This window comes from Panicum virgatum, chromosome 2K, assembly GCF_016808335.1.
Source record: "Panicum virgatum strain AP13 chromosome 2K, P.virgatum_v5, whole genome shotgun sequence".
NCBI classification, from domain to species: Eukaryota; Viridiplantae; Streptophyta; class Magnoliopsida; order Poales; family Poaceae; genus Panicum; species Panicum virgatum.
This window is the reverse complement of record NC_053137.1, coordinates 52,127,193-52,139,681: the sequence shown is the minus strand read 5'-3', so window position 1 is coordinate 52,139,681 and position 12,489 is coordinate 52,127,193. Positions and strand designations below refer to the sequence as shown.

Sequence of the window (12,489 nt, the reverse complement as noted above, 5' to 3'; positions counted from 1 at the left end):
AAATCTCATCGAGGGCATATAGACTAACTGAAATTGTTCAGTGGAGTAAATTGAGTCAAGACTTTCTTCAGAGTTGAATGGGCAGAGTTGATAATAATTATCTTCTGTCAAAATTGCCAACTCGAGAAGAGCCATAGGCGTCCTCTTCTAGTTTTTACTGAGTCATTGGTTTTGTTGTTTCGCAAATAGTTCGAAATTCCTAAGCTGAGCACTTGCTAGTTCATGCGTTAAGCACTAATCACTCAAAATGGAACAGTGTGAAAATATTTTACATGATGCTGGACTACTAGAGAATCTCAAATGCTGGGTCACAACTAAGAAGAGGGATGCCAAAATCTTGGCAGATCGATCCTAATGCCTTCCATTCCCAATACAAATCTCTTCACCATCGTCATTCTTTCATGCAACAATTCTACTGTATATAATTCTATAAATTAGAAGAAACAAGAAAAGCAATGTCGAGGTTTCGTACCACCGACAAGTGATTTAGGTACCGACGAGTGATTATAAGTGCGCGTCACGGACCCGGATGGTAATGCAAGGGGAAGACACAAGATTTATACTGATTTGAACTGAATGTCCCTACGTCCAGTTCGAACGTTCTCGTGTTCTTGCACTAGTTTGTAGTAGGGGTAACAAACGGGCGAGAAAGGAAATGAGGCTCCCAAGTCTCTATGTTGTGTGTGTGTGTGTGTGAAAAAGTTGTCTCCCAAAGGGACCCATCGCCTCCTTTTTATAATCCGAAGGAGAGTTGGCCTGTTACATGGGAAAGAAAGGTAAAAAGAGAGGTCGGACGATGTGGAAATTAAATCCTCCTGCGGGGGCCGGGCGAGGTGGAAATCCTCCCGCGGGGGTTAGGCGAGGCAGAAATCGCTTTAGTTCCCACACCACTTTGGTGCTAGTCGGTTCATGTGGAATGTTTCATCGTTTGTCTACAAGATTAGTTTTGAGGGATGGTGGTGCATGGGTTGTTTTAGTGTATTTGAATGGATTGTTAGAGTGTGTGGTAGAGATTGACTTACTGCAGTCTCGATGCGAGAAAAGATCACTCGGGAGCATGTGGCAGTCAAGCAGGATAATCCTAAATAAAGTTTTTAAGAAGATAGCAGATGTGGGGATTGGTTGTTGTATAAGGCTCAACGCAAGATTGAAGTAAGAGCATGGAAGAAGTTTGAAATTTAGTCTTTCTAGCTTTTTTATTCCTAGTCTCTTTCTTTCTTGTTCTCTTTGTTCCTCATATTAAGTTGTAGAGTCGACTCTTGTACTCTACACCTCGAACTTTAGTTGTTGTACTGCAAAAAATCATTTATACCCCTATGCCAAGCACGTGCTGCAAGAGGATAGAATTTGGAAAGGGTATTCTGCTATTTTAATTTGCTATCAGCTACAAGAAATTAGCCCCTATTAGCTGGGTTTGGAGGGCTAACATATTGAACTTTAGTTGAAGAATTGGCTAGTTTTTAGCCCATATTTAGCCTCTCTATTTGGATCACCCAGAGCTAATTTTTAAATTAGCCCCTGAATCCAAACCGACTCTAATAACTAAACTTATGCAAACTTTATAGCTTTCAACATTTTCTTCCACTCTTCACTCCATATCCAATTTCATAGTCCCATAAAAAACATCCAGTTTCATAGAATGTCACGAGGTAGAATATTTCATCGAGATAGCAGACGACACCAGAATTGAGATAAAAGCGTTTCAGACCAGCAAATACTAGTGATGGGCCTCTACACCTCGCGCAACAGATCGTTGCGATAAGGAAATTTGTTGTTCGCATCCAAACCAGCGCGCGCCATGCGTACAGCAAAAGCGGATGTATGTGTCTATTTTGGTAGAGAAGACCTCCCGGTGCCTTCCATTCCAACCAATCACCCCCTTCCCCCCATCCTGAGGGGCGAGGGAGGCTAGCTCTCACTAGTCTCAGTTCTCTCGTGCGATCCTCCTACGCTACGCGTGCCAACAGGTATTGTTGTGTACTTGTGTTTATCATGCTATGCTACAAGTACGTGTAGAATGGCGCATGAGAGGGATATATAGAGAGTGGTGCGTGTGTTTAATTAGATAGTTGCTGGTGGGTGTAATTAATAAGTGCATCAACCGTTCATGTACGCAGTAGCTAGTCCATATGGGTGGGTTGGGCTAGGTGGACTAATTACCCACAGCCACAGGTGTGTGGCTTAATTATTACTTTTATTTAGGTGATGTTTGATTTCGGGCATAGGAAAAGTGGTAACGACAATGAAAGCAGCACTACTATTAATTACAGAAGCAGAGCCGTGTGTGTGACTAGATAGTGATGAAGAAACGCATTGAACTCACGTGTCCAAGGAAACGATGATGCGCGCGAATATATACGTGTGCACAAGAGCAATGCCCGTCAATTAAACAGTTGATTGAAGCGAAAATTAATTGTTTTCTTCTGTATAAATTCTGTTCCCTACGCCTTTCCGTTCGTAATTTTCTGTAAAAAAAAAGCTTAAGAGCTATGAGAAGACAAAACAGATTTGTTTTTTTATTATTATTTTGATATACTCCATTGTGTCCATGTGTATACAAACTCGGGCCGAATGACTGAAAAAATTAGTGCTCGTGCTCGTGCTCGTGCAAGTGAGAAGCCTGAACAAGCTAGCTACTAGTCACAGAGAAGTGGGAAAGCCACATGGTGAATGGCTGACGTGATCAATAATCCTCCTCTCCATCGCCTTCCCTTCACACTGATCCCAAACTAATTAACCGCGTCCATGTTCAGACCGGGGCATGAAAGCGAGCTTGATTAGCCGCAAAGCATCCTCCATCACGCCCAGATCGATCCATCATCTCCCTGGCACCACACAGATCAGCACGGCACCGCACGCACGTACGGCCTCCATGTCCTTGCAGCGCACACGTGTGATGCTGGTGCGGCAGCAACGCTTCAACCAAGCGCGCGCGCACGTGCGATGCCCCTTTCTTCTTCTTCTTTTTTCGTTTTTTTGTTCCTTTTTTCTTTTTGAGAGAGAGAGAGAGAGAGATAGTACTTGTATTGTATGAACATTTTTAAGACATAAACTATTACGTTTTGAGATTAATAAAAATTATATCATCTACTACTTAAACAATAATTAGCAGCATGGGCATGTTGCCATTCTCAATTCGACTGTATATATACATAATACACCATCTCCTCTGTAGTAAATCAATAGAGCAATAATTAGCAGATAGAATTACAAGCGCCCTTCCAAGAACCTTTTTTATTTGTCCACGCGGATTTTTCATTCCTAAACAGTAGACGCGCTTCAAGATACGAAGAACGCTCAGCCTTGCTTGCATTGCTCTGTCTGCGCCTCTGCGGTCGCAGCGTCTCTCTTCTCCGTGGACCGACCTAGCAAGTCTCTCTAGCGACCTATCCCGGCCAGCCGGAGCAGCCTCCCTCCGGCATCCACCAAGGCCGCCGACAGCGCGTTGAACTCGGCGATGAAGCGGTCGTCCATCCCGTTCCCGAAGAGCGGCGGGAAGAAGAGCCACAACGCTGTGGCCAACACGAAGAGCACGACGAGCGGCGTGGCCACCACGCGCGGCAGCCTACTTGCGTTGGGCCACCTCCGTGCCCACCACCTCTCGGCGCACATGGACGCGCCGTGCAAGAGGAAGAAGGCCGTGAGCTGCCCCGTGGGAAGCCGGAAGGTGATGTAGTACACGACCACCTCGTGCACGAGCCCCGACACGAGGAACGTGGCGAGCACGCCGGCGGGGGCGCCGAGGCGCGCCCGGACAGGGATGTAGACGGCCGGCCGGAGCACGGCCGAGGCCATGAGGTTCCAGCGCCGGCCCCAGAAGTCCTGGAGCGAGGTCGAGAGGTACGGCTTGTCGAACTGCGGCTCCAGACCCATGCCCATCAGTGCGCGCCCCAGCGCGGCGAGGCACGGCAGCAGGGAGTCGAGGAAGCAGTAAATGTAGATGCCGTAGAGGGCAAAGGTCGCGTAAGGGTGCATCTGGTCCTTTCGGCGGCGGAAAACTTGGAGGAGCGCCACCATGATGGCGACCTTGATACTTGAAGAAAGGAGAGGCAAAGAAACCTTCTCCTCCGCCCCTGCCGCGGCACCCGGGAGGAGCTTCACCGGGAGCGTGGCGGTGAACACGAAGGGAACGGGACGGAGGCCCGGGTCCAGTGGACCACGGCCGGAGGCGAGGAGGAGCTTGAACTCGCCGAGCCAGGCGAGGAAGAAGGCGGCTGTGCCGCGAGTGATGTAGAGCGGGGCGGCCAAGGGAAGTACGAGGAGGAGGGCGAGCACCGGCGTGAGGAAAAGAAGGCGACCAAGGCCAGGGCCGACGAAGGTGGCGACGAGGCGAGCATAGAGCATGGCCAAGGCAGCCGCCAGCGGAACGGTGACGACGGAGTGGTGCAGCATGGCGTCGGGCGCCCGGAAACAGAGCACAAGCGTGCCTGAGCCGCTGAGCGCCCGCTATGCCGCGCGCTGCTAGTGGCTCTGAATGGACCTCGCACCAACCGGAGTGACGCGGAGTTGCTATATGCCGCTCAAGCAACAGGGATTAATTGCGGTATGGGGGGCCTTTCTTGCGTCTATAGTCTGCCTATCCCCAGGACCCCAATGGTCACGTTTCCATACGCATTTAATAAACAAAACCAAGACATCATTCGTACGTACTTATAACACAGAAAAGTTATACTAGTCTTAAAATCACATAGACGAATAAAATTCTGATTACATCTTTCTTAGAGCGATGTCTTGAAAACAAATGATGCAAACTCAAGGGACAAAAGATGGATTTTCACATTTGGTCTATGTGTGAGAATAGCTATTGAACTGGCTATGGCTGGTGGCTGGTGCTTATTTGCTCTGAGAGAAAAGGAAAAAAGTACTGTTAGTTGGCTGATGATTGGTGATGATTTGATGTGAGAGAAAAGTACCGTTGCGGGAACAAAGTGATATATATTTCTAGTGCACACCATGTTTCAAAAAAAATAGTTTTGTTTAACAAGCATTACTGACGGATAGATCCAAAACGAATATAATGAGAACCGAACCGTAAAATCTAAATGGACTCGCATAGAGTGAGAATACGAGAACGCAACAATAAAATCTGTGTCAAAGAAAATCCATTGTAGAAAAAATATCATTCGTGACCCGCGCTGCCCAACAACTTCACCATGTCTAGACCCCATAGCATCCTGTTCCAGCTTGTGCTGACCGCATCACGCACCTGGCATGGCGAGCAGCTAGGGTGCACTACTAGAAACCGTTTTTTCTCAGTGTGTATGCTGAATTTCCCTGATTGTTTTTCCAACCCATAGGAAAATTCATATTTCCTTGTCGGTTACGGAAACACTCACAGGGAAATCACCAAACACATTGGGAAATCCACTCTTGCCCGTCGGTTGAGCAAAAACTCTCAGAGAAAATTGTGAGCACATAGAAAAAAATAAGATTTTCATTGTCGGTCGGGTGCACACCCACAGAAAAATTATTTTTCAATTACCCTGTCGATGTTTTGTATTTCCCTGTGGGTATGTGCACCCTCAGGAAAATTTTGGTTTCTAGTAGTGGTGCTATATATATATGATCCTGTAGGGTCTTCGGTCACAAATATACACTCTGGCAAACCCTATGCTTTGCCGAGTGTAAAAACTTACACTCGGCAAAGGTTTTTACACTCGGCAAAGCCTAAGAGCTGTTAGTTAACTTGTATGCGTGCTATTATTTTGCCGAGTATTTTTTTTGTCAAGTATATTTTTTTTGTTAAGTGTATTTTGTCATGCACTCGACAAAGTGAATATTTTGCCGAGTGTATTTTAGAATACACTCGGCAAATATATTATTTGCTGAGTGTCCTATGAAAAACAATCGATAAATATGGAGTTTCCCGTAGAGGGGGGAGGGGAGGATCGTGCGCTTCTATAAATAGCAGCCAGAAAAAGCAGCGGCCACCGAGTCATCGCCCGATAGCAAGTAGAGTAGTCGTCGCCGGCTCATCCTCGCGCCGTGCCCTGGGTCGCCGATGGCCTCGCCGAGGTGTTGGCTGCTCCGTCTCGTGCTTGCCATGGTCGTCGTGGCCGCACACGCGGCGAGGGTGGCGCCCTGCCGCGCCGGCGGTGAAGGCCAGGGATGCGGTGGCCATGCTCGTGGCGAGGCTCCCCGCCGGGTCTAGCTCCCGTGGTCCGGGGCACTGAGATAAAGAAAAAATGCTTGGGATTTTTCTGCACACGGCACGATGGATCGAGCGTTCGAGCGTTTGGGGGCTGTACTGTACATAGGTGCTAAAGTTTTTTGTTTGCTTCATTTTGTAATGATTTGTTGTACAGATTAGAACACAGCATAATAATCTTGCTTATGAAGGAGCATGACATAAGAAATGCATGCTCTCAAGACGTGCTTGTAATGAATGAGGAGATATCTACCAGACAAAAACGATATCTTGCCAACTTTTGCTTCACCTGAAAGCATTTCTTAACAACTATCAATAAGGCTGTAATGGTGAAGCCGTGAAGGAGGCCGGTGATCAGCGGAGCTTCAGGTGTCTCCTTGCAGTTGCAGAGGTCATCCCCAGTGGCACTACACCCTTGATGCATAAGCTTATTGTAAATGAACTGTGGCGTCAAAGCAAAATTCTTTTCTCGGTTCAAATATTGCTTCAAGTTCTTCATAACTTTGCTGAACTTTCAGATTCTTCGATGCAGTCAGGCCCTCCTGTAATATAGCAGTGAGAATCAGGTAAACATGTTAGGCTAAAATTGCCATGACCGGACATCTGATCAAATACATGCATAAACGCTGTAGCTTGGTGTTTAATAAAAGCTCTGTCTGTAATAAATTTTCCCAAACGATCAATCCAATTTAAGATTGCTCGCTCTAAGAAGTTGTAACAAAATTGCTGTCAGTAAAACAAATAACAAAGAATTGCCGCAAGAAGATGGGAAATGACTGCAAAAATAGGGATAGTAAGATGCTAATTGAGTTGCTTTTTATCCCCCAAAAAGTTTTGAACAGAAACCACCTTGAGTAACACCACATAAAACTGAACCTCCTATAAAATATCCTCAAGGCAGCATAACCAACTATTTCATTCAGACAGTTACGGAATAATAGATACCTTTTGAACATACTCAGCAACGGTGCAATTTATAATCCTCTTGATGGTTTCTTTCTTCACTTTTGAGGGCCCAATTAAGTGTAGAGCGACTTCTTTCGGTATCTTCAGCACCGCAAGAGTAATTAGTAAGTTAGAACAACCTCGACCTATGTGCAAACGGGTTCAGGCAGATATAAACTGAAAGGATTAACTTTTGAATGGGAACTTACATCTGGAGTTTTCCCTGAATGATTCAGTTAGCACCATGTGGAAGACAATGTCAACAAAGGTAGGCAATGTTAGGTTCCTATGGCTATGGCCAATTCAAATAACACAAAGTATAATATACAAACAACAAGACGTTAAAATGATTTATGTAGCTCAACCATATGACATATTGAACCCATATCTTTTAGGTACATCTGAGGTGAATTCAGAATTTGCAAGATACAAATCGCACGAGCATAGTTGCAGGCAAAATTGTATAAAATTGCCAAATGATCGACAGAATTAGAGATTAGGGTTTGTAAAAGTTATAAGAGTATACCTCCTTTCATTCGTCGAAACCCAGGAAGGGGTTGTGCAGCGGCAACCTTCTTTGTGAAAACTTCCTCAAAGATAGAATCTGTCATTGTACCGGATACATTTACTTGTATCTGCATTTTGTAAGAAAGATAATGGAAAGATAAAATCAAGAATAGATTGGTCAAAATAGTTAGGATTTTTTTACACCTTGTATACATTACTGACAGTAATATGCTAGCTAACCTTTATCAGACCATCCTCTTTAGGACACACTGAAACACAGAAGTCTTTGAATGATATTGACGACTGCAGCAGATTTTCTGTACCTGATAATTCAAATGAATGACTGATAAGTCAATACTCTAGGATTTTCAGAACATACACAGTTTCAAGGAATTGATAAGAGGAATAGCTGTACATTGTACTGGAGATGCTGCCTTAAGTGAACCACAGTCTTTCTGGTTGATTCTGAAAGAGATATTATATAAACAATTCAAAATATTCATTAGCATTATGGACAAAATATCACCTCCATGATACAACGAATCATGAGACTAGGCACACTATCATTGATATGATCGTTGCTAAATGCTAAATAATCCCTAACTACAGTTTTAAGGCAAAAAAGAATAACTGTATATGTCAAAAGAAAAGGTAACAAGGCACCAGAAACAACCTACCGTTGTGAAGGTTGTTTGTTTAACACTGTTGAAGAAGCTACAGATCGTAGTCTATGAGAAAATTGACACTGAAGTTGCATCGCTCTTGCACATATATGTTTGGTTATCTGCAGGACAACCCGAAAATTCAGATTGTAATTGTCAACAGATAAGCTAAAGTAGGAAAGACAATACTAAGAGATGAAATATAGGCGAGGCAATAGTAATTTTTTTTGAACGAGTAATACTGAATTATCCCTTCCTTCATTAATCTTCTCAAGCAAATTCCCATACATAAATTAATTTGCAACAATGTTTGCCAAGTCTGAACATGTTTTAGGCTTTTAATAAGCCTTTCATTGGTGGCAAATAAAACGATGGCAGTACAGCTTTCCGAGTTTCATCATACTAAATTTTTAGGGAATGACTCGAGAAAATCAGGACTCAGCTAAACTCCTTGAGTTCTTGTACACATGCTTCCCCAAGCAAAATAATCACTGAAGACTGAACCCTAATTGCCCGAGCAGAAACAGGAAACGTAGTGCCTAACCGAAAAATAAAGCTTGCCTGCAGACCGGACCATGGTATGCACAAAAGTATCTTAGCGTAATCTGAACCATTCCAGCAGAATTGCCCAGGAAGTGTTTTACTGCAACCGAGATTATCCTTGCAATTCCAAACACCCAGAGGAAGCTCCGGCCTCAAGAGGCTTCATCCAATTGAGGGCGTCGCTCACCTTGGGGTTGGGGCTGACGAGGGCCATGGCCGCCGGCGTAGCAAGGGAGCTCCCGAGGGGAGTGGATAACTCCATTGCTCCTCCTTTGGAAGTCGCAGGTTCGCGGCGGCAGCAGGAAGCGGCGACCCCCAACTACGGAGCTTCCCCTTCACAGCTCTGAGGCAGTCCGTACGATTGGGGATCGGACGGTTGATATACTGCTAAGAGAGGACATGTCTCGCTCCTTGTTCCATCCTAGCCGTTGGTTCGGACGGAGGAAATGGCTCCGTGACCGGCTTCAGCTCTTCCACGGCGGCGATGGCGCCGGCGGGGGCGGGGGCGTTCGAGGAGATGCTTCGGGTGGTGGAGGCGTGCGCGGTGCGCATCAGGTGGCGCCTCCGCCCCGGCTCCAAGCGCCGCCTCCTCAACGGTTAGTGCTCACTCACGTGCTCTCAGTTTTCATCTCTGTTTCTAGGATTTGCTGTTGACAAGAATCCCATTTCTTAATCCGTCAGTTCCATGCTGCCCTGCTGGTCTTCTGCTAAAGTTGTATTTCTGGTTGATGAAATTTAACCTAGCCCAACTGCAGAAGCCAATTCATCCACTATACGGCTATACCATTACATGATCCACCTTGGTTTAAGGCTTTATTATAGCTAACCTTCTGTTTGTACCACTGTAGTTGTAGGACACTTGATCAGTAGTTGCAAGAGGTTAAAGGTTTGATGAAAATATTCTGGTTGTAAATTACATAGTATTAGGTGAGGAGAGTTAACGGTGTCATATTCCAGATATCCTCTTTCTCTGCACTGGGTTGCGGCCTGTGGTACTGGTGGACTATGGTGGCACAATGCCTCAGCTACAAGAGAATCTTTGCAGCCTTCTGCATCATGCCCGGCAGGTAATTTCACGATTAGTATGTATTAGTATTTTAAATGCTCTGTACTAGTTTTACAGAATAAGGTATTGCATATAAAAACAGTTTCTCTGTTAATTCTCATTATCTCACTGATGATAAATGATTGCTGGTGATAGCAATGCCATATGTACTATTATTTGCTTGCAAGACATATTAGGACATTCCATGTCCACTTTCTGCATGTCGAAGTTCCATGCATATGCGAATTTACCTTGAGCCACTGGGCAAGCCCTTCTTCCATGTAAGGCTGCATCCTTGTGCCAACAGATGTACGTTTTATGGATCTCAATAGTGACTATAAGTTGTTATATTTCTCTGCCATTTAATAGTTATATTTAGGACAAATGTCTTCAACGATGATCTTTAATTATTTTTCTTAAATACCCTCAATCTATTAATATTACTTTATGATGTACTTTTTACTTGTGATATGGTTCGGCTTCCAACTGCTTTCAGGAACAATCTACTATCTGTACTGAAGGTTATTTGGATTACATCTATATATTCATCTGCATCAGTTCATCCTCTGTTTAAAAAAGCGATGCTAGGCAAGAATCACCTTGCCTATCACCTAGGAATTGTTTTAGTAGTTTTTGTGCCTAGAGTGGTTTAGGACTTGATCTAAATATGAAATAATTAAAAATGGTGGAAGATGAATTGTGGTCATAGAACTCATGGGTGCATTAAAAAGCCAAGTTCTTAGTGTAATATGGCATATTCATTTTGTTTAAAAAGGCACTACTCCAACTGAGCAGAAAACATACAACCGCCTCGGTGCTTTTGAAACATTTTAATATTATTATGCTTGACTTGCAGGAAACAAGCATGTTGAATCCACTTCGAGTAATGGTTATTAACGATATGCTTTACTTGATCCATGTTAAAGGACTTGCTGAACATGCATCGCCAGTAGAAAGGTCACAGCACCAGCTAGCTTTCGTGGACCTAGAGAAAAGCTGTTGCAAAGTATTTACCTTCTCAGATCATACTTTTCTATTTTTGTCTACTGTATGCTTCTTATTACTGAAAAGTTATTTTTATGCAGCTGCTTACAAACATAGAAGCCAATGACACTGTGCTGGAGCTTGTATCTATCCAGGATCGATTTTCAGCCAAATACCCTGTTGAAGCAGCTGTAGATGTGCCTGTCATTCGACCTGGAATAGCAAAGCAAATGTCAGGACTTCCAGAGAGAATTATTGATGCAGAGTGCACTGACAATCACGTTGATGACAGGACCTTACTGGTGGTTGATCTGAGTTCCTTCCTTGAGACCGCCCAAATTGCTTTGCCCTCTCTGAATGGGTAATTTCTGGTCTGTGTGTCATCAAAACTGTAGCCATGGAATTCCTAGTCCAACAATACCATTATTTGAACACTTGGAAGTAAAAAAATTTGCCCAGCATCTGAATAAAACGTGGCACCTTTATTCATCTTGCTGGTTCTGTTATCTAAAGAAGTGTCTGTGCCATTCTTATGTATGCTATGTTACATAAATTTGGCATTTGATTTTCCCTCTCTGAATGGCATGTTTTGTGTTTCAATGTCTGCAGGTGGCTTTTAAATTATCCAGTAACATATTTATTCCGCAATGGAAGTGCTGAGGCAGCTATACAGAATCTCTCCAAGCACTCTCTGCATATCTACCGAGTATATGTGTGTGGAAATTGTCAGTCAGGTGCCAAAGAATCAGAAGAGGAGCTGATGAGGTAAAATGCACTTTAAACTTTTGCTTCTGTGACGTGCTTGCGTTTACACCTTTCAACTTTTGTAACCTGAAATCCCCATAGGTATGTGCTATCATTGTATATGTGTATGTATTGTTTCTTTCCTAATTCCTGTGGCTTCCTTTAATGCAACTGTACCAGGCAGCACCTTTTTTGGTCCTTAAGAGCTCGGAGTGCAATTTTACATGTGATCTTATAAACTTACTGTTTATGGTTGCCAGTTTTTCAGTTCCTTGTGGCCTGAGCATGAAGCGTCATGAAGAGCCATGGGCCAAATCATTTATAGCTCGCATGAATGAGAAGCTCAGGCGATGCAGCCAAGTCTGGACATCCGTGAGATTAGAAGTTGAGTTTTTCCATAGCCAATCGCAGGTCATTGTGTTATAGTTGGTCAGGGTGCACTTTTACGGAAGGAAATCTTCTACAACGGATCAGCCACGTATCAGAAGCACTGACACCCTGGTCCTTTTTTTTTGCGAGGGACCCTGGTCCCTGAACCATGAGCCCAAGGGCCCGTGCAAGTTTGTAGAATTGTAGGCCTTGATCGGTCGCTGACTTGCTGCAGCTCAAGGTTTTCTGTATTCACATCCATTAGAGTTTCTCTGTACCATGAACAATTGAGCTTGTTTTTCAAACATCCATGAGTGGTATATTATGCTCGAGTTTAGGGGTGTAAAATGGTGACTCTTAGATGCACTTTCAACTCTCTTTTATTAGTTTAAATATCTGTATTGTTTTCCAAAATACCAACTAAATCAGTTTCGACATGGGATGGCTATGGCCTCAGTTTTTTTGTTGTTGGCCCAAACCAAACAGAACAGCATTTAGTTGGTATTTTGGGCCCACCAAACAAAATCTTGGAGCCCAGGATT

General features: G+C 44.1%; 3 protein-coding genes across 4 annotated transcripts; 1 reads left to right on the top strand and 2 right to left on the bottom strand.

Moving 5' to 3' along the window:
• Window positions 1-3,094: 3,094 nt before the first annotated feature.
• LOC120683990 (probable long-chain-alcohol O-fatty-acyltransferase 4) lies at window positions 3,095-4,493 on the bottom strand. Its single transcript, XM_039966078.1, has one exon. It carries the CDS (start codon window positions 4,390-4,392, stop codon window positions 3,379-3,381), a length of 1,014 nt encoding a protein of 337 aa, XP_039822012.1. The 5' UTR covers window positions 4,393-4,493; the 3' UTR covers window positions 3,095-3,378.
• Window positions 4,494-6,254: 1,761 nt separating this feature from the next.
• On the bottom strand, window positions 6,255-9,155 carry LOC120683982. Its single transcript, XM_039966069.1, has 8 exons — window positions 8,993-9,155; window positions 8,278-8,384; window positions 8,016-8,065; window positions 7,841-7,923; window positions 7,620-7,728; window positions 7,303-7,316; window positions 7,094-7,195; window positions 6,255-6,690 (listed from the first exon to the last, which is right to left on the bottom strand). The coding sequence occupies exons 1-8, from the start codon at window positions 9,065-9,067 to the stop codon at window positions 6,577-6,579; spliced, it is 654 nt and encodes a 217-aa protein (XP_039822003.1). The 5' UTR covers window positions 9,068-9,155; the 3' UTR covers window positions 6,255-6,576.
• Window positions 9,156-9,179: 24 nt separating this feature from the next.
• LOC120683954 lies at window positions 9,180-12,295 on the top strand. Of its 2 annotated transcripts, none has more exons than XM_039966045.1 (6): window positions 9,180-9,401; window positions 9,763-9,872; window positions 10,777-10,856; window positions 10,936-11,195; window positions 11,444-11,599; window positions 11,839-12,295. In XM_039966045.1, exons 1-6 carry the CDS (start codon window positions 9,205-9,207, stop codon window positions 12,002-12,004), a joined length of 969 nt encoding a protein of 322 aa, XP_039821979.1. In that variant the 5' UTR covers window positions 9,180-9,204; the 3' UTR covers window positions 12,005-12,295. The 2 variants fall into 2 exon arrangements, with proteins under 2 accessions (XP_039821979.1, XP_039821984.1); XM_039966050.1 differs by having other exon boundaries at window positions 9,254-9,401; window positions 10,707-10,856.
• The last annotated feature ends 194 nt before the right edge of the window (window positions 12,296-12,489 follow it).

Bases quoted from the DNA above. Each gene is read 5' to 3' on its own strand.
- LOC120683990 (XM_039966078.1), bottom strand. From the start codon at position 4,392: ATGCTGCACCACTCCGTCGTCACCGTTCCGCTGGCGGCTGCCTTGGCC.
- LOC120683982 (XM_039966069.1), bottom strand. From the start codon at position 9,067: ATGGAGTTATCCACTCCCCTCGGGAGCTCCCTTGCTACGCCGGCGGCC. The intron at 8,385-8,992 runs GTGAGCGACGCC...GTTGTCCTGCAG, and splicing joins TCGTCAGCCCCAACCCCAAG to ATAACCAAACATATATGTGC. The intron at 7,729-7,840 runs GTTAGCTAGCAT...TACAAAATGCAG, and splicing joins AAGAGGATGGTCTGATAAAG to ATACAAGTAAATGTATCCGG.
- LOC120683954 (XM_039966045.1), top strand. From the start codon at position 9,205: ATGTCTCGCTCCTTGTTCCATCCTAGCCGTTGGTTCGGACGGAGGAAA. The intron at 9,402-9,762 runs GTTAGTGCTCAC...GTCATATTCCAG, and splicing joins CAAGCGCCGCCTCCTCAACG to ATATCCTCTTTCTCTGCACT. The intron at 10,857-10,935 runs GTATTTACCTTC...ATTTTTATGCAG, and splicing joins TAGAGAAAAGCTGTTGCAAA to CTGCTTACAAACATAGAAGC.